Source organism: Macadamia integrifolia, chromosome 12 (genome assembly GCF_013358625.1).
Source record: "Macadamia integrifolia cultivar HAES 741 chromosome 12, SCU_Mint_v3, whole genome shotgun sequence".
Lineage (NCBI taxonomy): Eukaryota > Viridiplantae > Streptophyta > Magnoliopsida > Proteales > Proteaceae > Macadamia > Macadamia integrifolia.
In genome coordinates, this window is record NC_056568.1 from 6,272,092 (window position 1) to 6,298,927 (window position 26,836).

The 26,836-nt window shown below is 39.3% G+C and overlaps 1 protein-coding gene across 4 annotated transcripts in view; it reads left to right on the forward strand.

Moving 5' to 3' along the window:
- The window catches only part of LOC122057575 (protein REVEILLE 8-like), a 62,517-nt gene that overhangs the window by 26,375 nt on the left and 9,306 nt on the right, over nt 1–26,836 (forward strand). For 3 of the 4 annotated variants that reach the window (XR_006133569.1, XR_006133568.1, XM_042619721.1), the window contains exons 7-8: nt 21,945–22,348; nt 22,451–22,522. Coding sequence is in view for 2 of the 4 variants with exons in the window: in XM_042619721.1 (XP_042475655.1) it covers nt 21,945–22,348; nt 22,451–22,522 (476 nt within the window). In the remaining 2 variants the exon portion in view is untranslated. The remainder of the gene's footprint in view (nt 1–21,944; nt 22,349–22,450; nt 22,523–26,836) is intronic. The other variant, XM_042619722.1, reaches the window with a different exon arrangement.

Genomic DNA, 26,836 nt, shown 5'->3' on the forward strand with positions numbered 1-26,836 from the left:
TCATTTCCAGTCGCCACAATGTCATCCACATAGACAATCAAAGCAGTGATATTACCATTACCTGTATGAGTAAATAAAGTATGATCGGCCTGGCTTTGTGTATATCTGTTCTTCTAAATGGCCTGTGGCCTGCCTAAACCTAAAACCATGCCTTGGGAGACTACTTGAGGCCATATAAAGATTTCTTGAGAAGACATACTTTCCCTTCAACGGAGGCATATTTTAAGCTTGGAAGAGTATGCATATTCATTTCCTTTTCTAAATCACCATTGAGGAATGCATTCTTCATGTCCTGCTGATATAATGGCCAATATTTATTGGCAACTAATGATAAGAGGACTCTTATCGACTTATGTTTGGATTCAAGGGCAAATGTCTCCTAATAGTCAATCCCACACACCTGACTATATCCTTTGGCCACGAATTTGGCCTTATATCTCTAAAAAACACCATCTGACCAATATTTGATTGTATAAACCCATCTACATCCAACTGGAACTCTCCCCTTGGAAGATCAACCAACTCCCCAGTACTAACAAGGCTCATCATTTCTTCAGACATAGCTTCCTACCACTTTGGATCAGGCATGGCCTCAGTGACCTTTTTGGGAATGTGAGTGGAGGAAAGGGCAACAGAGAAAGCAACACCTATATGAGAGATAGCGTCATAGGAAACAAACTGGGATATAGGATTTGTACATGCTCTCTTTCCCATTCGAATAACAATGGGAAGATCTAACTCAGAAGGAAGGGAAGGAATGTTATATGACCATGGGGGATGGATCACAGGATATATGGATCCAAATCGGGCTTTTTGCAGGCTTCTTTCCCTTTCTTTTGTAAACAAGGAACTCCTTTCATTACCAACTCCCCCTGAATGATCAAGAACATCAATAACATCCACCTGCGTGTGTTTTCCCACCTCAAGATGAAAAGGAGGAATAGGAAAAGGTGGAAGAAAAGGAGTGACAATGGCAGCCTCTTCACTCCAACTGTTCTTCCCCTGAAGAGGGTGGTGAGGGGTAAAGAAAGGCAAAGACTCGAAAAAGGTAACATCTTTAGAGAAAAGATGCCTTTGGGAAGAGGGATGGTAGCACTTATTTCCTTCGGTAGAGGGAGAATATGCAAGAAATAGGCATTTGAGGGCCTTTAGGTCAATTTTAGTATGAGTAGACTTATTGACATCAACATAGCATACACATCAAAATACCTTGGGAGGAAGAGAAAAGGCAGAGGCTTGAGGGGACAAAATGTTCAAAGGGGATTTGGAACCAAGAAGCTCAATGGGCATGCAGTTGTTAAAGAAGGCTGTAGTAAGAAGGGCATCAGACCATGCATGCCAAATAGTAGACTCCTTGCAACTTCTAATAAATGACGATTTTTCCTCTTAGCTACCACATTCATTTGGAGTGTGTCAACACAAGAAATCTGATGGATAATGGCATTATCAGTAAAAAAAAGTGAGTCCACAATACATGTACTCCCCCCCCCCCTTTATTAGAAAGAATTTTTTGATTATGGTATTAAATTGAGTGTAGATCATTTGATAGAAGTTTTGTAAAGCATCATAGACCTCACTTTTATGTTTCATCAAAAAGGTCCTTGTAGTCCGGGAACAATCATCAACAAAAGATACAAAATGTCGATAGCCAAATAAAGAGGTAGTGGGAGAAGGTCCCTAAACATCATTATGCACAATATGAAAAGCAGTGGTGGATCTATTGCTGTGGTAAGGATAAGAAGAACGATAATGTTCAGCAAAATAAATAGGGTTTCACAACTGAAATACAAGGGAAGGAGGAATGGAAGAAAAAAGTGTGAGAATTGTTTTCCCATAACGCTGAAAGAAGGATGGTCCAAACGTTGATACCACAACATCACAGAGTCAACAGTACTAGTCTTACTATGCCCACAAGTGTAGGACTGAGTAGCTGGTGGAGGGGATGTTCCTCGATCAAGAAGGTAGAGTCCCTTTTCCTTATGTCCATTTCCAATAATCCTCTTTGTCACCAATCTTGAAAAACACAATTAGACGGACAAAAAAGTGAAATTTAAGATACGTATCAGGGATTTGGTTAGGTGGCTCTAAGGATTAAAGCATCGGTATCGGTCGCCATATCAGTTGGCTAAATTTAAGAAACGTATCAGACGGTATTGTATCCTATCAGATATACACTAAGATACATTGAATATATGCACATAAATTGACAAAAAACACATTTTTATACACTTTTGCATTAAATAAACAATAAAAAAAGCTATTTATAATGTGTATCATGCATAAACACTAAAAAGGAGGACACTGCACTTAGAGACAAGTGTATTTAATTAAAATTGTTCAAAACAATGAGGTTTCTTACATGTAATGGTCTATTTTAAGAAATTTTAAAATCTATGAACAAATTGATATAATAATTCATGTTTGATGCATTGTTTTAGTTGTTTTACCTAAATCTACTTAAACATACCAAAAAAAGTAGTATAACAAACTTAATTGTTTGATCTTGCGATCCAGCTTCTTATAAAAAATACTACTAGAACACTACAAAAAGGATGGCAGTCACTTGATCAATCATGTCATGAGATACAACATTCAATTTTGTAGAAGGATCAACACACTTGGCTTCTTGTAAGGACAAACAACATTAAATGGAAATGATGACGCAAGTTGTCGTGATGATTGTTATGGAAATTGCAAATTAAATGGAATAGAGAAATCAAGTGGAAGACACTTATCTGGCTGCAAGGACTCTGTAGATGTAAACCAGAGGAGATAATCAATATGAGGATGCCATAATTCATGACAAAGGGGATATGAAAGATTGGTAAATCAAGATTGTGAAATCTATTGGGTAAGTGCAGATGTGCTTCAAATTTTGAAAACGTAAGTATTTCTAGTGAGTATAACAAGCTTTGTTTCGAAAGTGAATTGGGTTTTGTAAATACACATCTTAAGTATCGATGGGTATCGGTGAGTATCTGTTGTGTATCTGTTCGATATGTTTCAATACGACCTGATACGCTTGTAATTTAATTGTTTATGGCTTAATTGTACGTATTGATAGTATCAGTATGTATTTAAGAGTATCGTATGATACAGTACAATACACTTTGATACTCCTTGATACATAAATTTCTAAAATACATGTATCGTATCAGTCTGTATCGAATCGATGTTGATCGATACTTATAGGTCTATATGGTATGATACACCGATACTTTAAACCATGGGTGGCTCACAAATAAGAGGTTAGTGTTAAACTTAGGAACATAAAGAACATAGTTGAGGGAAATAGAAAAAGTAACACTAACACTACCCTTACCAAAAATAGAAGAAAGAGAACCATTAGCCACCCTAACCTTTTCCTTATCAGAACAGATAGAATGGGAGTCATAACTCTGAGATATACTGGTCATATGGTTAAGGGATTTAGAGTAAATGACCTAAGAAGAGGCAGTGGAAGGGGGAGATGCAGAGGCATGTAAGGTGGAAGCTGAAGAATATGGTACTGTAGGTGTGGAAGAAGAGCTATACATATATGACATAACCCTACGAAAGGCTGCAATATCATTATGAGTTAGAAAACTAGAGTCTATTTGTAGTCTAGATGGATATCTCATAGGTTCGGCCTCATTCATCATAGTGTGTGCTCTAGCTCCCACTCTCTTGCTTTCATGCATACCAGAGGAACAACTACAAAGCTCCTAACATCTATCTCTAGTGTGCCCAGATTTCCCACAATGATCACATCTGAATCTATCTCTATCGTTCCCTTGGGATGGCCCTTGGCCTCTTCCTCCGATCTTTGACATAATGTAGGAACACACATAGAAAGTGGAGATGATACACAAACCAAATGAGGAGTACACACTCTACCCCAAAAAGGAAATTTCTTCCAACCAAGGAAGCTCAAGTCAACCCAAGAACATCACAGCCAGCATTTCAGAGATAGTTAACCAACAATATGAAGCTTCCATATGTCCACTGGCCTCAGACATGATATAAGTGTACACAAAAACAAATCGTTGGGTATCCAAACCAAAAGGGTAATACACAATACCCTGAAAACTCCTTCCCAGTACTTCGAAAAAATTCCGGCAAGTAAGCAAACCATAGAAACTGGAAAAAACAAATCAAATTCATCTTTCTCTATAGCTTCATCCTAACTCAACAAACAAGTCTCACATGATGTAGCTCATCAACCAAAGGCAACTAATAAACACATGTTCCTTGCTAGGTTGGCTATCGCCTACTGCCTCCCTACGCAGTCTTTCGTTATTTATCGTCACTTCTGGGTTCCTCCAGCATGTTGCCTATGTTGGAATGGAATGGAAGATGTTGATCATCTATTCTTCTCTTGTCCCTTCTCCTCCATCATCTGGAAAAAATCCTTACTCGTTGTTGGCCTTCTAGAAGAAGAGTCCCCCCTTTTAGTAGGGAATGGATTTGGGTAGATATGACCTTTCATGGCCCCACCATTTGTGACATTTTTGGGAAGCTTACTTTTCGTGCCACCATCAACCACCTCTGGATAGAGCAGAACCTTTGTAGATGGATGTCCAACTCTCGCTCTTATGACAAGATTTGGAATGCCATCTATTTTGACGTTAGCTCCAAGCTTGCTTCCCTCCCCCACCGCTCAGTTATAGATTCCCCAAGAAACAAGCTCATTGTTGTCTCCTAGGACCCCCCCTTCTATCATATCCACCACTCCCCCCTGATGGTCTGTATCCCCTAGTTGCTGCCCCCTTTACTTTTTGTTTAGGTTAGCTCCCTTTTTCTTGGCTCTCTGTAAGCCTCTTCTCCCTCCTTGTATATTCTCTCTTCTCCTTTAATATAGTTATCCATTAAAAAAAAAAAAAAAAAAAGCACCACAGACCATTTTAGACAAAAAGTGGAAAACTGGCGGTACCTAGCAGCCAATGGAAGGAGTTGTACTCCAACAACTCACACATTTAGCCACTAAGACTATTGAGGAGGGGGGTAAAAAAGCACCCTTGGGTGATTCTAGCAAGCCAAGCCTCAACTCCAATAAATGCCAGATGAGAGAGAAAGAGTGAGTGGACTAAGGTTGGTGGTAAACCCAGAAAAACCACTTGTTGGTTTTAGCTTCAGTTTATCTTCATAGCCTTCAAATCTCCTTCCAATGTGTCTTCAACTTGATGATAGAACTCCATTAGGTCTTCTAGTTGAATCTTCATTAGGTCTTCTAGTTCAATCTTCTTACATGGTATAGCCTCTAGTGGACCCCTTTACTTTTCTAGGGTTTCAAGAGAGGTAACGAGAATGAGGCGGAGCTGGTAGTCGACTCTCAGACCTTCCTTGCTCTGATACCAAGTTGGAAATGATGCAAGGATTGATACAAGAGATAGAGAAGCAGGTAAGAGCTAAGAGTAGGATAAGAGAAGTTGAGAAGGAAAAAAGAGAAGAAGAGAGGAGAAATGTGCAACCGTGTATATTGCTTACTAACATAATGATGGGAATTACATACACCTCCCTAGGGAGGTAAAGGGAAAAAAGGGAAAAATATAATATAAGACAATAAGTAAATAAACCAGTAGATCTTCTTTTCCCTCTCAATTGTATCATTGTTAAATATACATGAACTCTAACAGCTCTCACATTGGGGTGTGGAGGGGGGGTTGTGCCACAAAGGTTTGGTTCCTATGATCTTCTTTTCCCTCTCAATTATACCATTGTTACATAAACATAAACTCTACAACTCACATTGGGTTGGGGAGGGGGGGTTGGTTGTGCCACAAAGGTTTTGTTCCTATCATCTTCTTTTCCCTCTCAATTTTTAAAAGAAAATTCTACTTCACGAGAACTAATGCTATATCTGTAAACCTTTGGTTTTCATAGTAAGGAGGACATGGAAATCTGGTTATGGTTGCTCCATATGATGCCTGTTAGGAACCAAAATTTAAGCAATCAAACCAAGAGGAAATAATGAGAGAGAGAGAGAGAGAGAGAGAAGGAAGAAGAGAAGAGAAGAGAAGAAGCCGCCAAAAGTGTGGAGAAAGGCAGCCTGCAATAGTGTTATATTATGTCTATCGCAGGCCCCTCCTCCCTGATATATATATATATATATGTGTGTGTGTGTGTGTGTGTGTGTGTGTGTGTATGTGTATGTGTGTGTATGTGTATGTGTGTGTACTAACAAAGGGTTTGGTTAGGGGACTAAAATACCCCTAACCTTATTACAATAATAAACAAGAAACTAATAAGGAACTGAAACCTCTAGGACAGAACAATCCCTGGAACTCCAAAATGCCTTTCTTACTAGTGGATGAGGATGAGTAGGGAGGGTAGTAGAGTTTGAAAACCAACAGCTTCTCCAAGAGTACCTGAATTTGCGTGGCTCTTGGCCCTGAGCAAGATCTTGACTTGAGATATCCTGCAACATAACAAGTGACATTTAGTTTATAGATGCATTTGCTTGGGTGAAGAAGAATCTGCAGTTTATCCCTTCTTAACATGCAAGATATCAGTTAAAGTATGGGCACATTTGGTTCTCATGTAATGGGTATTATGGCATGGTCTGACCTATGTTACTAACAATGAGGTGGAGTTTGGAATATATGATCATATGTTGTAGTGTGAGTTAGAATTTAAAGGTTGCAAAAAAACATGAAAGCAAGAGGAGAGGTGAGAGTAGAAGGTTGAAGGAGGAGGAGGAGAGAAGGAGAGTTGTGTGTGAGAGAATGATTTCTCCCTCACCTATATTGCTTCACTAATATAATATATGCAATTACATATACCTCCCTAGGGAGGTAAAAGGTGAACAAAGACATAGAATATAAGACAAGTAAATAAACTAGTTCCCCAAAGTACTCTTAATACATAAACTCTTAACACTCCCCCTCAAGATGGAGAATATATGTCATACATTCCCAGCTTGCACAATAGGGTACTGAACTGATGATGGATGAGCCTCTTTATGAAGACATCTGCCAACTGATCACCAATCCTCACAAAAGGAGTGCATATCTAGCCAGAGTTAATCTTCTCTTTGATGAAGTGTTTGTTTACTTCTGTGTGCTTCATTCAGTCATGTTGCACTGGATTGTGGGTTGTATTTATAGTAGCCTTGTTATCACAATAGAGATGCATGAGTGCCTTAATATCAAACCCCAACTCTTGGACTAGCCTTCTCAACCATAGGAGTTCACATACTCCATGAGCTGATGATGGATGAGCCTCTTTATGAAGACATCTGCCAACTGATCACCAATCCTCACAAAAGGAGTGCATATCTAGCTAGAGTTAATCTTCTCTTTGATGAAGTGTTTGTCTACTTCTATGTGCTTCATTCAGTCATGTTGCACTGGATTGTGGGTTGTATTTATAGTAGCCTTGTTATCACAATAGAGATGCATGGGTGCCTTAATATCAAACCCCAACTCTTGGACTAGCCTTCTCAACCATAGGAGTTCACATACTCCATAAGCCATAGCTCTAAATTCTGCCTCTGCACTTGATCGAGCTACGACTGGCTGCTTTTTATTTTTTCTTGTAACCAAGTTACCACCCACAAATGTCAATACCCATATGTAGATTGTCTGTCAGAAATTGAACCAGCCCAATAAGCATCAGTGTAGCCTTCTATCCTCAAATTGTTGTGCCTGGCATACAATAGTCCTCTCTTTATGGAGGACTTTAAGTATCTGAGGATGCGTTTTACAACATCCAAGTGCCTACTCTTGGGGGTATGCATAAAATGACTACTACTCCAATTGCATAGGTGATATTTGGGCGAGTCAAAGAGAGATAAATCGTCTTCTTCACAAGTCTTTGTTATTTCCTTGCATCAATAAGAGAAGGTCCACAATCTTCTCCTATCTTATGATTTTGATCAATAGGAGAGTTTGCTGGTTTGAAACCTGACATTTGTGTTTCTTTCTACAAGTGCAAAACAAAAATTCTTTGACATATGTTTATTCCCTCTTAGATCTTCACACTTCAATCTCTAGGAAATGCTTCAATGGACCCGAATCATTAATCTCAAACCATTGAGCCAAGTAGGCCTTTAACCTAGCTATTTAAATCTAATCATTTCCAATCACCATAATGTCATCAACATAAACAATAAGGCTGTGATGGTACCATTACCTCGCCAGGTATTTAAGGTGTTTCATATTGACTATGAGAATACCCATTCCTTAGAATAGTCTGTCTAAACCTCTCAAACCAAGCCTTTGGAAACTTTTTGAGACCATATAGGGCCTTTCCGAGGAGACACGCTTTCCCTTCAACTGAAGGGAATTTGAAGCCATGTGGAGTTTGTATGTAGACTTCCTCTTCTAAGTCACTATAGAGGAAGACATTCTTCACATCTAACTAACACAATGGCCTATCTCTATTAGCCGCCAATGATAGGAGAACCTTCATCGAATTATGTTTAATTACAGGGACAAATGTCTCATGATAGCCAATTCCATACACCTGATTGTTTCCTTTGGCCACTGGTCTGGCCTTATATCTTTTAATCATACCATCTGATCAGTACTTGATTGTGTAAATCCATCTGCATCCAACTGGAACTCTCCCCCTAGGAAGATCAACCAATTTTTGGTATAGTTCTTCTCAAGTGCCATTATTTCCTCAGACATTGCTTGCTTCCACTTTGGGTCAGACATGGCCTCAGTGACATTCTTAAGAAAAAAATAAAGGAAAGGGCAGCGGTAAAAGCAACACCTATAGGAGAGAGAGCATCATAGGAAACAAACTAGGCTCTAATTAGTGTAAACTCTCTTTCCCTTTCTAATAGCAATAGGAAGGTCAACTCAAACGGAAGAGAAGGAATATTTTTTTTAGGTGAATAAGAAACGAGTTAAAAACAAAGAGGGCGGGAATATATAGCCCCGAGGGGAAGAAAAAGAAAAGCTAGACCATACATTGCCAACATAGACAAAGAAAAAAGCAACCACAACAACATAGTAGAAACTCAAGAGGGAGGGAGGTCAGGGGGAGAGAGCAATGGTAGAGGAAACACCAAGACACAATAGTGAGCCTATTCCTTGGAGAATCCTTGACCCCGTATCGTGGAGGAGTATATGGAACTTAGAACTGACATCAAAGTAGATGGCTTTTCAAATCATGTCATAATATTAGGAGTTGGAGGTCCATCTCAAATATTGGGCCCCATCCAATAGTTGCACACAAGGCGAGCTTGCTGACTTCACAAGTGGAGTACTAAAAGAAGTCATATTGATCCAAAGCCGTTCTCTCATAAGGGGAAGAATACATCTTCTAGAGGGCCAGTGAATACTGAGGACTTTTCTCCATATAGAAGAAGAGAAGGGGAAACTGAAGAAGAGATGGTTAGAATCTTCCACACCATTCCAACAAAGACAATAGGTAGGGGGACTTGGATATGACAATGGATAAGAAAAGGAATGTTATCTGACTAAGGAAGGTAGTTCTCAAGTTGTGGATCCAAAGAGGGCTCTTTGCAGGTCTTATTTCCCCTTCTTTGTACATAGGTAACTCTTTCTCATTACTAGAACCACCACCTAAAAAATCACCAATATCTATGACATCCACTTCTTTGTGTTTCCCAACATCAATCATAAAGGGAGGAATAGGTAAAGGTGGAAGAAAAGGAATGGCATTAGCAGCTTTTTCATTCCCACTAGTCTCCCTCTAAAAAGGGTGCTGATGAGGAGCGAAGAAAGGTAGAGATTCAAAGAAGTTGACATCTTTGAGAGAAGTCACCTTCAGAAAGAAGGTTGGTAGCACTTGTAGCTTTTGGTAGAGGAGGAATACCCAAGAAAGAGGTAGTTGAGAGCCTTGGGGTCAAGTTTAGTCCGAGAGAATTTATGAATATGAACATAACACCCAAATACCTAGGGGGAAGAGTGAAACAGAAACCTAAGGAGACAAGGTATTCAAACGAGTTTTAGAACAAAAAATTTTTGTAGCCTTGCGGTTGATTAAAAAACCATCAGTGAGGTGAGCATCAGACCAAAAAGTTCTAGAAACATGAATGCCAAAGAGAAGACTCCTACTGACTTTCAACAAATGGCGATTATCGGCTCAGCTACCCCATTTGTCTGGGGTGTGTCAGCACAAGCAAGCTGGTGGATATTGTCATTATCAGTTTAAAAAAAAAATAAAAAAATAAAAAATTGAAGGCCACCATACTTGTACGCCCCCCTTTATCAAAATGAAAAATTTTAATTTTAGTTTCAAATTGAGTACAAATCATTAGATAAATTTTTTTTGAGGCATCATAAACATCATTCTTATGTTTTATCAGAAGAGTCGAAGTAGCATGAAAAAAATCATTAAGGGAAACAAAGTAGCAATAGCCAAATAAAGAGGTAGTAGGGGAGGGTCCCAAACATCAATATGCACAATATGAAAAGGAGTAGCAGGTTTATTACCATGATAGAGAGAAGGAGAATGACAATGTTTGGAAAAAATACATAGTTCACAATGAAAGACATAGGAAGAATAAAAAACAAGTAAGTAAATGAGATTTTTGTTTCCTCCTAGCAACAAAAGAAGGATGGCCAAAATGCTGATGCCAAAGCATCACAGAATTCACAGAACTACTGTCACTATGGCCACACACATAGTACTGAGTTGTGAGCAAATAGTTGATTGAAGATCAACTACGTAGAGCCCTTTCTTCTCACGTCCATTGCTAATAATCCTTTTTGTCAGTAAATCCTGAAAAAGACAGTGAGAAGGAATAAAAATGACAACAATTCAAGGATTTAGTTAAGTGACTAACATATGAAAGATTAGTGGCAAAATTAGGGACAAGAAGAGCAGAGTTGAGGGAAATGGAAGAGGTAACAAGAATACTACCTCACAAGAAATGGAGAGAAGGGTAGCCATTAACCACCCTAACAATTTTCCTACCACAAAAAATGGAGTAGGAATTATAATAGTGGGATTATGGGACAAACCGGTCATGTGGTTAGTGGTACCAGAATCAATAGCCTAAGATGGAGCTGCAGAGGGAGCCAATGTGGTGACTTACAAAGTGGAAGCTGAAAAATCTGGCACTATAGATGAAGAGGAAGAACTACCTTGCTATGACATGACTATGGAATATTGCAACATCCTTCCTAGTAAGGGAGTTGTGATCTGCCTATGTGTTTGGTGGATATCCTATTGGATTAGTCTTAGTCATCACAATATGTGCCTAGCTCACCCTCTTCTGCCACCACGCATACCAAGAGGATGCCCATGAAGGACCCAACATCTCTCTCTAGTGTGCCCAGGTTTCCACAATGATCACATTATTCACATTGAAGCTGATCTTTGTCATCCACTTGGGTTGGCCCATGGCCTCTACCTCGATGCCAATCTCTATGGGAGGTAGAAGAAAGTGCAAACCTCTCAATGGAGGACATAAGCTCTATGGCCACTGTCCAAGTCTCCTTTGCAAGTAGCAATATGCCTCATGAAGGGATGGGAGAGGCAACCAGCTCAAAATTTGTATCTAGATTGGCTCATAATCCGGGTTCAGTCCATCAAGAAGTATAAAAGCATGCTTCTTTTCAAGAGTTTTATAGACTTTTGATTCATCTTTAGGACTGGACAACTGAAGGTCCTAATAGCGATCGCACTCCTCCTAGAGTCCAATAACCATGTTATAATAGTCACAGATGGTCTTATCTTCTTGCTTTATTGAGATAACCTTCTGAAGAAGTTGATAGACCTTAGCTGAGTCAACCACTTGGTCAGATGTATTAGAGACACTATCCCAAACATCCTTTGCAACTTTCTTTCTCATAAACCTTCCAATCCCAGGTTTTATAGAAAAAAAATCAACCAAGTCATAACGGTTGAGTTCTTGGTCTCCCATTTCTGATATGTGGGATCACTATAATGAGGGGCATTGATCAATAGCTTCATTGAGTGCAACCAATCCAAGTAGTTGGTGCTGTTCAACTTCACAATGAACTTTTTAATATTGGGATTTTCAAGTACAACTAGACTGGGGTTGGTACTTGGTACTACTCGAACCACCACCTGAAACTTCCATAGGTCCACTGACCTTAGACATGATGTAAGAATACACCTAAAACAAATGGTTGAATATCCAAACGAAATGGGTAATACTCGTAACGGTTGAGTTCTCAGTCTCCCATTTCGTTATATAGCTTTATCCCAGCTCAACAAACAATTCTTACATGATGTAACTCATCAACCAAAGACAACCAATCAATGAATCAATACAACACAAACCATTTCAGACAAACTAAGCTTAGAAAAGGCAAACTAACGATACCTGGCAGTCAATGGAAGGAGTTGTGCTCCAAAAACTCACACATTCAAGATTCAACCACCAAGACTATGGGGGATCAAAAGAAGACCTTTGGGCAATTCTAGCAAGCCCCAACCTCAACTCTAACCCATGCTGGATGAGGGAGAAAGGACTGTACTCCAAGGTTGGTGGTAACCCAGAATACCACTTTGCTTGTTGGTTTGAGCTTCAATCGGACTTCGTAACCCCCAATCTCCTTCCAATGTGTCTTCAAATTGGTGATAGAACTCTATTAAGTCTTTTAGATGAATATTCTTACATGGTGTAGCCTTTATAGGACCCCTTTACTTTTCTAAGGTTCCAAGAGAGGCTTAAAGAATGAGAGAGAAGTGCTTAGTTGACTCTCAAACCTCCTTGGCTCTGATACCAAGTTGGAAGAGAGCAAGGATCAAGGTAAGAGAGAAGAGAAGAGAGAAGAAGAGAAGAAGAAGATGAGAAAAAGAGAAGAAAAGAGTTGAGTGCAAATCACATTGGAGAGAGAGAGAGAGAGAGAGAGAGAGAGAGGTCTTCCCACCTATGTTGGATTATAAAACATAATAGAGGAATTACATACACCTTTCTTAGGAGGTAAAAGAGAAAAAAGGAAAATTACAATATAAGATTACATGTTAATGAACTAGTACCCTTATAACATAAGTCTAATATTATTACCCTCTCTAGACCTCACAGTGGCGGGATCTTCGTGCACTGGTTACGCCCACGTCCCCCAATGAACAGCAATCAAAAGAGTATGAATTGCATTAAGAGAACAGAACTAACATCTTGATGCATTTGATGTTTAGCCAATAGGTTTGCAACTATGTTAGCCTCACATACTTATGGTATAGCTTTTATAGGGAAACATGTAAATATTGTCATTGAGGAGAAACTTGAGTCCAAACCAAGGTTCTAAATCTTGGTTTTGGGGCCGGTTTGGACCTTGGACGAAACCAAAATTTCATAGGTTGAAACCCGATTTTTTTTTTGCTTAGGTTTCGAGGCCTTTTATTTTTTATTTTTTATGTTGTCTATTTTTAACAGTTTAAACCTATGCTGTGAATTAGTTTCATGAAGAAAAAAAACCCCTAAGTTCTAAATCTCTGTTTTGAGGCCGGTTTCAACTCTAGACAAAACCAAGATTTCACAGGCCGAAACCTGATATATTTTTTGCCAAACTTGAAATTTTTTTTTACCTTTTTTTTATTTTTAAATTTTAAATTTTTTCTATGTTAGTCTATCTTTAACATTTTAAACCTATACCATTAATTAGTTTCATTAAAAAATTGTACTTGTGGTTTCAAACTAAGTTTGCTATGATACTTTGAATTCTATTGTTGTACACTAGCCCTATTATAAGCAATGAGTCTACGTATGCTTTAGTTGTTGGAAAGGTTAATAAGCTATTAAAACAATCAAAACATACATTAGAATGGAAAAACAAGCATGCAACACTCACCACTCAATTCAACGCGGAGTTTCTTGGTTGGTCCATTCCATCAATTGTGTATGATTAAATCAAAGTTCTTGGAAAAACACTCTAGGAGTCGAAACTTGCGAAACCTGGTGCTCTTGGTCGAAACATGTCGAATATAACAGGTTTTGATGGAAATGGGGAATTTTAAGTGGCTAGTTCAACCAGTTTCGACCAAAACTGGTTTAAACAATCGAAATATTCAAAATATGGTCAAAGCTGGTCGAAAGCTGGTACAACCAGTATCGACCATAGGTTTTGTCTCCGTACCTGTTGAAACCAAGATATCTCTGTTGAAACTGTAATTTCGACTGAGAGTTAGTTTTATGGTCTAGACCTTGTCATGTACTATTGCAGCTCCATTGACAACAAAGGGAAATCCTATTTCCACCAAAACATTGACGCTTCTTGCATCCCAAGCGATTTGAAACCCTTTCTTAATTGGTGAACCAATTTCATTTCAAGGTATAGAACTCGAAACATTAAACCAACAAGAGAAGAAAATAAACGAATAGTAGTTTTAGTAGTTGGACCTCCAAGCTTCCGAAGAACAACTCAATTTCCATTGCTGAAGTTTCTATGAAATTTTCACTTGCAATCAATTGGTAACCTCTCTTGAAACATTAAACCAACAAGAGTAGAAAATAAAAGGAAGAGTAGTTTTAGTAGTTGGACCTCCAAGCTTCTGAAGAACAACTTAATTTCCATTACTGAAGTTTCCATCAAATTTTCACTTGCAATCAATTGGTAACCTCTCTCTACATCCCTTTGTCGCTCTTTGACAACTTCTCCTCCATGCTTATTCTGGTCTAGATCTCTGCAAGAGAATTTTTTTATTTTAAACAGTTCTTTGAAGCAACTAATTCATAGTTTCATCTTTCCTTAACAAGAACAATGATCGATATGAGTAAGGCTGCGTTTGGTAACGACTTTTCATGTCAAAACCAGAAAATTCCGTTTCTATGTTAAAAAAACCTGGCTTAAAAATGGTGTTTGGTAAACCTGTTTCAGAAACGATATCACCGAGACAGTAATGAGGGAGATAGAGGAAATTGAGTGGGATTTTTTCTTCACAGAAAGGGTTTCTCAGTCCGATTTCATTGAGACAGGGATGGGGAGACCAATGTTCAGCAGTGTTGAGGGAGAGCAGGGATCGAGTGGTAGTTCTTCACTGAATCTTCACCATTCCAGTTATTCAGAGTTTCAAGGAGATACAGAAGGTTTAGGTTCTTCAGAGTTTTAAGGAGATAGAGAAGGCTTTGGCCTTGGGGAAATTATTGGGGACATAATTTTTTCCAAATGGAGCATTTCTCAAATGTTGAAACATGGTTAACCAAATCGAATATTCCATTTTCTTGTCCCCGTAAAATAAAAAAATGTCAGAAACATTTTTTTGGATGCCTACCAAGCGCAGCTTAAGGATCATTCTGTTTTATCTAGTTATGGAACGAGATGACTGGGCTATTAAGAAGTTTCATATAGATAAACTATGAATTAGTTGAGATGGATGTGCAGCAAAACTTGAAAGGGTAAAATAAAGAATGACCACATTAGAGCTGATTTGGGGGTTGCTCTAATTATGATAAGCTTTGAGAAAGTCGTTTGAGGTGGTATGGCCATGTTTAATGGAGGCCCGAGGATGCATCAATAAGGCTGAGTGATCTGTCTTAGAAGGCTACATTACACGTCAAGACACCAGATGTTGTAGATATATACGAAAAATTATGGTGCTTGAATAAAAGAAGCTTTAAGGAGGATGAAAGTAGGAAAGACACCAGGTCCAGATGGGGTTCCAATAATAGTGTGGAAGAGCTTAGGAATCTATGGTTTATCTTGGCCAAGTTATTTAATAAGATTATGAAAGTTAAGAAAATTCCAGATGAATGGAGAAGAAACATTGTGGTTCCGATTTATAAAAATAAAGGTGATATTTGGAGTTGCAATAACTGTAGAGGCATTAAACTAAGGAGTCATACTATGGGAGTGAGTTATTGAGACTCACCTGAGACAAGAAACTATTACTACAAAGAAACAATTTGGTTAATGCCGAAAAGATTCATGATAGAAGCTAATTTACTTGGGAGACTAATGGAAAGCCTTAAAGATTTCATGAAGGATCTACATATGGTCTTTATTGACCTAGAAAAAGCTTATGACAGAGTCCCTAGAGAGTTAATATGGCAAGTACTAGCGAAAAGTGTTTCAAGTAAATATGTTACCATAGTTAAAAGATTATTTATAATGGTGTGGTGAGTCTGGTGACTAGTGTCAGTCGTGGGGGGTCAAGGTAGTGAATTGCAGGTCATCTAGAGCTCATCCGATCGGTTCTTCAAGCTTCTTACATTTACTGGTCTGGTATTTATGGGTTGCCAAAATCCACCATTTCCAAGCTTGAATCAATTTTTGCCTCTTTTCTTTTAAAAGGAAGTGAATGCTCAAGATATCTCAGGCCGGCTAGTTGGGCTTCTGTTTGCCTTCCTAAAGTGGAAGGGGGTCTTAGCCTGAGGCGGATCAAGGATGCCCGCTCAGTTGGTATCATCAAGCTATCTGGAAGCTTGTCAATAAGAAAAAGAGTATATGGGTTGACTGAGTATACTCTTACCTGCTTTGGTCAGATTCCATTTGGACAGTGAAAGACCCCTCAAAAGCATCCTGGGTGTGGTGCAAGATCATATCTACCCACTCATCTATCTCAACTGTCATTTTCTCTCAAATTGGGGATGGGGCCAACACTTACCTATAGCTTGATCCCTGGCATCCCAAAGGAATTCTATGTCATTCCATAAGTCCCATAATCATTTTAGTTCGGGATTGTCCAAGGTTGCCCGTGTGGCAGATATTTTATCCTTTGGCAATTGGACCCCCCCGGTTCAATCCTTGTCCCAACTTGCAGATATCTGGAACTCATTGCCAGTCATTCCAGAATCCCGACAGCAAAGTCATGACTCAATCCTCTGGAAGCCTACCTCATCTCAGCTCTTCACTGCAAAAGCTGCTTGGGATTTTGTTAGAAATCATGAGCCTCCCTCTCCTTGGCACAAGCTCATCTGGGTTTAAGCATCACATGCCCCACCAAATCTTCACGTCATGGAGAGTCTTGTCTAAATCCTTGCCAACTCAAGCTTTCCTCACTCAGCGTGGCATTTCAGCGGATCCAATGTGCTTCCTTTGTGGTAATGAATTGGAAAGCATTGACCATCTCTTTTTCGCTTGTCCTGTTTCCTCTATTTGGAAAGGAATCCTTGACAAATGCTGGCCAACCAGCAAGAGAATTCTTCTGCTTCATCGGGAATGGATTTGGATGGATATGACATTTCAGGCAAAGTATATATGTGACACTGTGGGAAAGCTCGCCTTCTTTGCAACCATAAACCAAATCTGGATGGAAAGAAATCATAGGAAATGGACCTCCAACTCTCGCTCTCTTGAAAAGATTTGGGGCTCCATATCTTTTGATGTCAAGACTAAGATCTCTCGGATTTCTTCTTGTAATCCCTTCCCTATAAATCTTCACTTTGTAAATTCCTAGGGGCTTCCTAGCTCCATCATCAGGAATGTCTCTCCTCCTTGAGTTTTTGCTTTTATCTCTTACTTCTCCGTCCCCTTTTAAGGGGTTCTAAGTTTTTCCTTTTTCCTCTTGGTAATGAATTATTTATTAACCCAAAAAAAAAAAAGGTAGTGAATTCCCAATAACAATTGGATTACATCAAGGATCAACTTTAAACCCTTATTTGTTTGCTTTTATCATGGATGAATTAACTAGACACATTCAAGATGAGGTTCCTTAGTGTATGCTTTTTGCTAATGATATTGTTTTGGTGGATGAAACAAAAGCAAGGATTAACACCAAGTTGGATTTATGGAGATCAAGTTTGGAATAGAAACTTTTAAGATAAGTAGAGCGAAAATAGTGTATAGTGTGTAATTTCAGTTACATTGGATGGATAATGATGTGGTGAAAATTGATGAGAGGGAGATTCTGCAAAGTGATTATCTTAGGTATCTGGGCTCAATATAAATAAAGAATGTGATATAAAGGATGTTGTTTCACAGAATTAAAATAGGATGGATGAAATAGAGAGGTGTGTCCAGAGTGTTGTGTGATCGACTATTCCAATAAAACTTAAAGAAAATTTTTGTAAGATAGTTAATACAACCGGCTATGAGGTATGGTGCGAAATGTTGGGCAATTCAAAAGCATACTATAGATAAACTCAATGTAGCTAAGATGAGGATGTTGAGATGGATGTGTGGCAAAACTAGGAAGGATAAAAGAATGATCATATTCGAGTTTATTTGGGAGTAGTTCTAATACATGATAAGCTACGAGAAAGTCGTTTAAGGTGGCATAGCCATGTTCAGTGGAGGCCTTTAGATGCTCCAGTACGGAGGAGTGATTTGATCCAGATAGAAGGAGCTAAAAGAATTAGGGGTAGACCTAAAATGACTTTAGGAGAAGTGGTGAAGAAAGACATGCATAGTTTAGGCCTTAACAAGTATGAACTCGAACAGAGCTGATTGAGGGTTAGGATCCATGTAGCCGACCCCATTTAGTTGGGATGAGGCTGAGTTGTTGTTGTAGTTGTCACAATTACAAGCTTTAGCTGAAGGATGACTTCATTTGTAGTTGCAAATCTTAAAACAATCAAAGATGTGGATATTTGAGTTGATCCCCTGTGAAAAAAAAATCTTTGTTGAGTTGTGAATATCACAACTGTTTTGGAACTTTTTTTTTTCCTTGCTCTTTTCATGTATAACAGTTTATTCATTTAAAGAAAAGGTTGCCAAATCAGAGCACAAACATAGAAACATGAACCGAAAGAGAGGTGCCAGGACTTATAATATGGAAAATTACATCAAAGCATAAGGATCCATATAAGTGGGTTGACCTCCTTTATACAACCAAAATCACCCTCCTTGAGAACGACCTTTACATGTAGCTCCTCCTTAGCTGCCCCCCCGCCCCTTGAAGAGCACTGAAGGATAAACAGATCTAAGGAGCCACTAGAATGAGATGTTGTGGGATCTTACCACCTTATCAAGTATGATCATCTCCGTGAGCCCTAGTTCTGAAAAGATATCCCGCCAATCACTGTAGCTGAATCTCCAAAAGGGCAGACCTAGGTGCAATGGTGAGGTTGCTCAATTCCGACCTAGTGGTTTGGGTTTCTAGTGGGGAAAAGCATCTCCACGAAGTGGGGGTAAGGCTACGTACATTATGACCCTCCCTAGACCCCGCAATGGTGAGAGCCCCGTGCACTGAGAACGCCCACTGTATCTGAATCTCCCTCAGTGGTCTAGTGTCATTTCATAACAAAATTTATCTGTTTTATGTTTGATTGGAATTATTGTATATATCCGTGAATGAAAGTAAAGAATCCATATTGGGAGGAGCAAACTACGAACAATCACCATATTGGCATGCTTGTTGGTGGTTAAATGCTTTGGCTAACTTATTTTATTTATCTATGTGCTTTAAGCTATCGATTTTGCACTTTGGCACGTCTATCTCACTTGCCATAGATGAAATAAGTCTGATCTCTATAGAGTTGCTGCACTTTTTTTGTTTATTAGATGGTAGAAATTGATGATGGCTTGCATTACAAGAGGAAAAACAATTGTTATAAATGGTGTTCTCATGCGGTGTTATAACTTTGATACGGTAAAGTATGATATTCGCTACCAGTGGAATGAGATATTCCACTTTTATAAGTTATGGAGCTTTGGCTATGCGTTACTTGGGAGTTATGGTATCCAATATTTCAAATCAACGGAAAATGGCAATGGGAATTTCAATGCATTGTTAGAGTTGAGGTAATGGCTTCTCGGATTTTGAAAGTTTCAGTTATGGGATCTACCTATTTGCATGGGTGTCAAGATTTATGTCTATAAGGTGGGCACTCGTTATTCTTGATTGAACCACCTTGAATCCATTATGATATCATTTTGTTAAGTTGGACACCTGAAATGGAGTTGACTTTGTTTTGGATGAAAATTTCTAATGTGGGCTAGGCTAGAGCCTAGCTTGCTTAATTCTATATTCCATGCAAAAGGGCTGCTCTTTCCACAGTCTGAAGCCTTTTTTGGTCATAATGAGAGAAGGTTATTGAAGCACACTTAAGAAGGGAAACTACTATTTTGGCGAATCAATTTGGTTTTATGCTAGGTAGATCCACAACAGAAGCTATTTTTTTACTCAGGAGGCTCATGCAAAGGTTTAGAGCTTGCAAGAAGGATCTTCATATGGCCTTTATTGACCTAGAAAAAGCCTATGCCGGAGTCCCCAAAGAGAGCTTATTTGGCATGCACTGGAGAAGAGAAGGGTTTCTAATAAATATGTAGATAAAATTAAAGATATGTATGTGGACACAATGACTAGTGTGAGAATTGTGGAAGAGCAATGAAGTGATTCCCCACTTACAATTAGGTTGCGTCAATGATCAACATTAAGTCCTTATTTGTTTGTGCTTACCATGAATTATTTAACCAGAAACATTTCGGATGAGATTCCGTGGTGTATGCTCTTTGCTGATGATATTGTTTTGGTGGATGAGACTAAAGTTAGGATTAATGCTAAGTTGGTGCTATAGAAATCAACCTTGTAATCAAGAGGTTTTAAGATAAGTAGAACGAGGACGTAATATATGGTGTGTAACTTTAGCTAATCTACGGTGCTAATGAAATGAATATTGAGAGAGAGGTACCATAATGTAATCATTTTGGGTATCTAGGGTCAATTATAAATAAAAAAGGTGATATAAAGGATGATGTTTCTCAGAGGATTAAAGTGTGATGGATGAAGTGGAGAGGTGCATCTAGAGTGTTGTGTGACCAACGTATCCCTTAGCTTAAAGGAAAGTTCTATAGGATAGTTGTTTGGCCGACTGATGTACATGTTTGAATGTTGGGCAGTTAAGAAGTGTTATATAGATAAACTATGTATAATAGATATGAGGATGTTGAGATTGATGTGCGGAAAAGCTAGGAGGGATTAAGTAAGGAATGACCAAAGTAGAGCGAATTTGAAAGTTGCCCCAATTCATGATAAGCTCGAAGTAATCCATATGAGGTGGTATGGCTATGTTCAACGGAGGCCATGGGATGCACCAGTGAGGAGTGATCTGATTCAGATTGAAGGAATTAAAAGAGCTTGGGGCAGGCCTAAAATGATCATAGGAGTAGTGCAGAGAGACATACATAGTTTAGGCCTTGCCCCAATTATCACCTCGAATAAATCTGATTAGAAGACAAGAATCTGTGTGGCCGACCCCATGTAGGTGAGATTGTGTTTGTATTGATTTGTTGTGTTGTGTCCCTTTCCCTTTTACATTTACTTTTCTTTGTAACATGTCTTTGATTGGATCCATATAGCCGACTCCATTTAGTTGGGATAAGGCTTAGTTGGTGTTGTTTCTTTGTATCTCCTGTCATTTCAATTAATTTATTCTTCTGTTGTTACTTGTCAATAAAAATATATTTCCTATTGGCAAATTTTCTCCATTAATTGTGTGATGGGCCAACATTTGGACCCACTAGGCTTGACAAATTGTGGACCTTTGCTCTTAGAATGCTAAGGGTTGTGAGGACTAGGCTTTTGAACGTGCTCCTTCATAATTTCTATGAGTTGTATCTGCACTGTTGCAAGTGATTGAAATCATGTTTGGGGCTAAAATTCATATTATCTTGAGGTCCTACTTCAATCTTAGCTTTATGGATAGTTTTCTTTTCGAGCTAATGGTAGCAGAAAAGAATCTAAGAGCCAATCCTTATGCAGACATAAGAAGGGAGAGAGAGAAGGAAGAAGAAGAAGAAGAAGAGAGAAGAGAGAAGAGAGAGACCACGATAGAAGAAGAAAGGGGAGAATCCTAGAGCCATGATAGGGTCCAGAATAACTCCAACCATGGCCTAGCCCCACAACTTATAATAAAATAAGAAATCTACTTACAGTCAAATTGCGAACAAAGAAAAAACTCACTAACTCAGCAATGACTAAATAAAATGGAAAAAATATATGATTTATATGAGAAGTTCTTCTTTTTTAAACAAAATGGCACATTTGTTGGCGACTACTACAGTTTTGTAAGGGGCTTGGGAGGAACTTACTATGTACTAATCTCTTTATATTAAAATTCTTAAATCTCAACATGCTAAATTTCTGATTGCTAAATTTTTGTTTGGATTAGAGTCTGATCTTTATTTTGTCAAAAGCCAAATTCATGCAGGCGAGAAGATCCCATCCTTGAATGAGGCGTTTTATCAGATTCAACGAATTGTATCTCCCTCCGCCAAGTCTGAATCATCCTCTTCTAAAGATAATTCAGCACTTATTTCAAAGAGTGGAGGTTGTGGTTGTGGTGCTAGTTTTCCTGGCAGAGGTCGATGTTTGGGGGGAGGCCAAGGTCATGGTGGAGGTAAAGGCAAAGGACAACCACTAGATCTAGGCATGCGTCAATGTACATATTGTGGAAAGATTAATCACACTATTGATACATGTTGGGCCGAGCATGGTAAACCCAAGTGGGCTCAGAAATTGTATGCTACTACTATTACACTTGATCAGAGTTCTACAGCGGCGTCATCTTCCGACACAAATCATGCTTCTACATCTGGAGGTAGTCAACTTGTCTCTTTGTTACAAGATGAACTAAATCAATTACTTAAGCGTATTCAACAAATTGAGACATCTACATCCACTGCTACCATTGCTTACTCAGGTATTGGTGCATTTCTTGCCTCCTCTTCTACACCGTGTGTCATCGACTCTGGTGCCACCTCTCATATGACTGGTAAGTCCCATGTATTTTATTCCTTTCAAAATATTAATCACCCTTCTAGAGTCGATATCAGTTGGTAGTTGAGAAGAGTAAGATTAGAGACCAAGGAGAAAGGGAGAAGAGAGGTAGAGAGGAGAGGGAGAAGATGAGAGGAGAAAAAGAGAAATGAGGACCAAAATGTGAATAAGCTCTTAGCTCATTTCACATATATTAGTTCCAACTAATTAGTTAAGGAAATTACATATCCCTCCCTAAGGGAGGTGAAAGAGAAATAAAAGAGAATACAAAATAGGAAAAGTTGACATCATACAATTCCTAAAGTACCCCTATTACAAGTATTCCAACACTCCCCCTCAAGCTGGAGAATAAATGTCATGCATTCCCAGCTTGCATAAGAGGGAATTGAACTGGTGAGGAATGAGTCCTTTGGTGAAGATGTCTGCCAACTGATCACTTGTCTTCACAAAGGGCGTGCAAATGTTGCTAGTGTCAATTTTTTCTTTGATGAAATGCCGGTCCACTCCAATATGCTTTGTTCTATCATGTTGCACTGGATTGTGGGCAATGCTTATGGCTGCTTTATTATCACAATAGAGATGCGTAGGTCCGTTACTATCATATCCCAACTCAAGAACCAGTTGTCTCGACCAAATGAGTTCACAAACTCTATGAGCCATTGCTTTGTACTCTGCCTCTGCACTAGATCTAGCTATAACATGTTTCTTGCTCCGCCATGTAACCAAATTACCACCCACAAATGTGCAATAGCCGGAAGTAGATCGTCTATCAGAGATAGATCCAACCCAATCAGCATTAAAATAACCTTCTATCCTTAAGTGATTGTTCTGGGCATATAAGAGTCCTTTTCCTGGAGAGGACTTCAAGTATCTGAGGATGCGGTACACAACCTCCAAGTGCCCACTCTTGGGAGCATGCATAAATTAGCTCACTACTGCCACTACGTAAGTGACATCAGGGTGAGTCAGAGACAGGTATATCAGTTTTCTCACTAGCCTTTGGTATTTGCCTGCATCAACAAGAGAAGAACCACAGTCTTCTCCTAACTTGTGATTCTGCTCAATCGGAGAACTTGCCGGTTTGCTCCCCAACATCACTGTTTCCTTCAACAAGTCTGGCACAAATTTCCTTTAACAAATATTAATTCCCTTCTTAGACCTTAACACTTCAATCCTCAAGAAGTACTTCAGGTGTCCTAGGTCTTTAATCTCAAATTGTTTGTCCAAGTAGGCTTTCAGCCTAGTTATCTCCTCACTGTCATCTCCAGTCACCACAATATCATCAACATAGACAATCAATGTTGTGATGGTACCATTACCTTTCCGGGCAAATAATGTGTGATCTGCTTGAATCTGAGAATACCCATTCTTCAAGATGGCCTGCTTGAAGCTCTCAAACCAAGCTTTTGGTGATTGCTTGAGGCCATATAGAGCTTTCCTTAGGAGACACCTTACCATAACCTACTGGGAAATTTGAAGCAGGAGGGGGTGCATATACACTTCCTCCTCTAAGTCACTATGGAGGAAGGCATTCGTCACATCTAACTGATATAAAGGCCAATTTCTGTTTACCGCCACAGATAAAAGAACTCTTATAGAGTTATATTTGGCTATAAGAGCAAAGGTCTCTTGGTAATATACTTGATTGTACCCTTTGGCCACCAATCTTGCCTTGTACCTCTCAATAGCACCATCTGATTGGTACTTGATTGTATACATCCACATACATCCAATTGGAACTCTTCCCTTGGGGATATCATCCAGTTTCCAAGTGTCGTTCTTTTCAAGGGCCATCATTTCCTCAACCATGTCTTGCTTCCACTTGGGGTCTGTCATAGCCTCAATAACAGTTTTAGGGATGGAAGTAGAGGAAAGAGTAGCAATAAAGGCAATATTTGTAGGAGAGAGAGCATCATAGGAAACAAACTGGGCTATAGGATTAGTACAAGCTCTCTTACCCTTACGAACAACAACAGGAAGATCCAACTCTAAATGAGGAGAGGAGATGTTACCTGACTGAGGAATGGGAAGCTCAGAATGTGGATCCAAAGAGGACTCTTGGCAGGTCTTCTTTGTCCTTCTTGTGTGTACAATAAACGGTGCCTTTTATGTACAAGGCCCACTAGTCTCCACAGTGTCAACATCATCCATCTCTTTATGTTTCCCAATATCAAAAGAGAAAGGAGTAAGAAATGGAATAGCATCAGTAGCATGTTCACTTGCATTCCCATTCTCCCCCTGAAGAGGATGCAAAGAAAGGCATAGACTCAAGGAAGGTGACATCTTGGAAAGAAATCACCTACGAGAGGAACGGTGATAACACTTGTAGACTTTGGTAGTAGAAGAATACCCAAGGAAGAGGCATTTAAGAGCCTTAGGATCAAGTTTGGTGCGGGAGGATTTGTTAACATGCACATAACAAATACAACCAAACACCCGGGGAGGAAGGGAAAAAGCAGAAGATTGAGGGGACAAGAGTGCAACGGGGTTTTGGGACCCAAGGATTTTGGTAGGCATGTGATTGATGAGAAATGCAGCAATAAGGATAACATCAGACCCAAAAGTTTTAGGAATATGCATACCAAATAAAAGGCTTCTACCAACTTCTAACAAATGACGATCTTTCCTCTCAACCATCCCATTCTATTGAGGAGTGTCAACACACGCAAGCTGATGGATAATACCATTGTTAGTGAAAAAATCCCGTAGACCACCATACGTGTACTCCCCCCCTTTATCAGACTGGACAATTTTGATCGTGGTTTCAAACTAGGTGTGGATCATTTTATAAAAGTTTTTAAAGGCATCATAAACCTCACTTTTCTGTTTTATAAGAATGGTCCAAGTGCAACGAGAGAAATCATCAATAAACGAAACAAAGTATTGATGGCCAAATAAAGAGGTAGTAGGACAAGGTCCCCAGACATTAGTATGCACAATGTGAAAGGGAACAACAAATTTACTACCATGATAGGGATAAGAAGAACAACAATGTTTAGCAAAAGTACATAATTCATAATGAAATACATGAGAAGAAGAAAAAGACGTAAATAAATGAGGTAATTGTTTCCTCATAACAACAAAAGAGGGATGTCCCAAATGTTGATGCCAAAGCATCACAGAATCCATAGAACTTCTATCACTACGACCACATGCATAGGACTCTGGTGTAGTGAAAAAAGATAACTGTGGCTTAAGGCAATAGAGTCCGTTCTCCTCACATCTACTGCTAATAATCCTCTTTGTCACCAAATCCTGAAAAAGATAGTAGGAAGGGAAAAAAGTGATACAACAATTCAAAGAGTTAATCAAAGTACTCACAGACAAAAGGTTCAAGGTAAGGTTAGGGATATGGAGAATGGATTTTAGTGAAATAGACGAACTAATGGGAATACTGCCTTTACCGGAAATAGAAGAAAGAGTCCCATCAGTCACCCGAATCTTATCCTTACCCCAACAAATGAAGTAAGAATCATAATAATGAGACGTACCAGTCATGTGGTCAGTGGCCTCAGAGTTAATAACCCATGACGGAGTTGTGGAAGGTGCAGATGAAGTGACATGTATAGCGAAAGCTGAAGCATCCTATGAGGTAGATGGACTATCAAGCTGACACATGAACCTGCGGAGCACTGCAATATCATCACTAGAGAAGGAGCTGGTATCAGCATGTGAGGGTCCTCGAGGATCAGTCTCTGTCATAGTAGCATGGGCTGTAGCCCCACCTTGGTGACCACCACGTGTACTAGTAGATCCACCACGTGTACTAGGACGGCCATAAAGCACTTAACACTTGTCTCGAGTTTGCCTAGGTTTCCCACAATGATCACACTGTCTCCCGGTCATCGCCACTAGATGATCCTTGCCCTCGGCTGCCTCCACGCCATTCTCTGTGAGCAATGGAAGAAAGAGCAGAGCGCTCAAGTGGTCGAGTAGACTCCATAGTACGTATTCTAGTCTCCTCACTCAATAAGTAGGTACACACCTCATCAAGGGATGGAAGGGGTGACCGTCCCAAAATTTGTATCCGGATTTGCTCAAATCCGAGTTCAACCCGCCTAGTAAGATGAGAACTCTCTCCTTTTCAAGGGACCTTTAGACCTAGGCTTCATCATCGGGATTAGACAATTGAAGGTCCCGATAATGATCATACTCTTCCCAGAGTCCTACAACTAGTCAGAGATAGTCTTGTTTCCCTGCTTCATAGAGAGCCTTTTGAAGGAGTTGATAGACCTTAACAGAGTCACTCACCCTGTCATAGGTCTTAGAGCAGTTTCCTTACGGATAAATCTTCTACCGATCTCAAGTT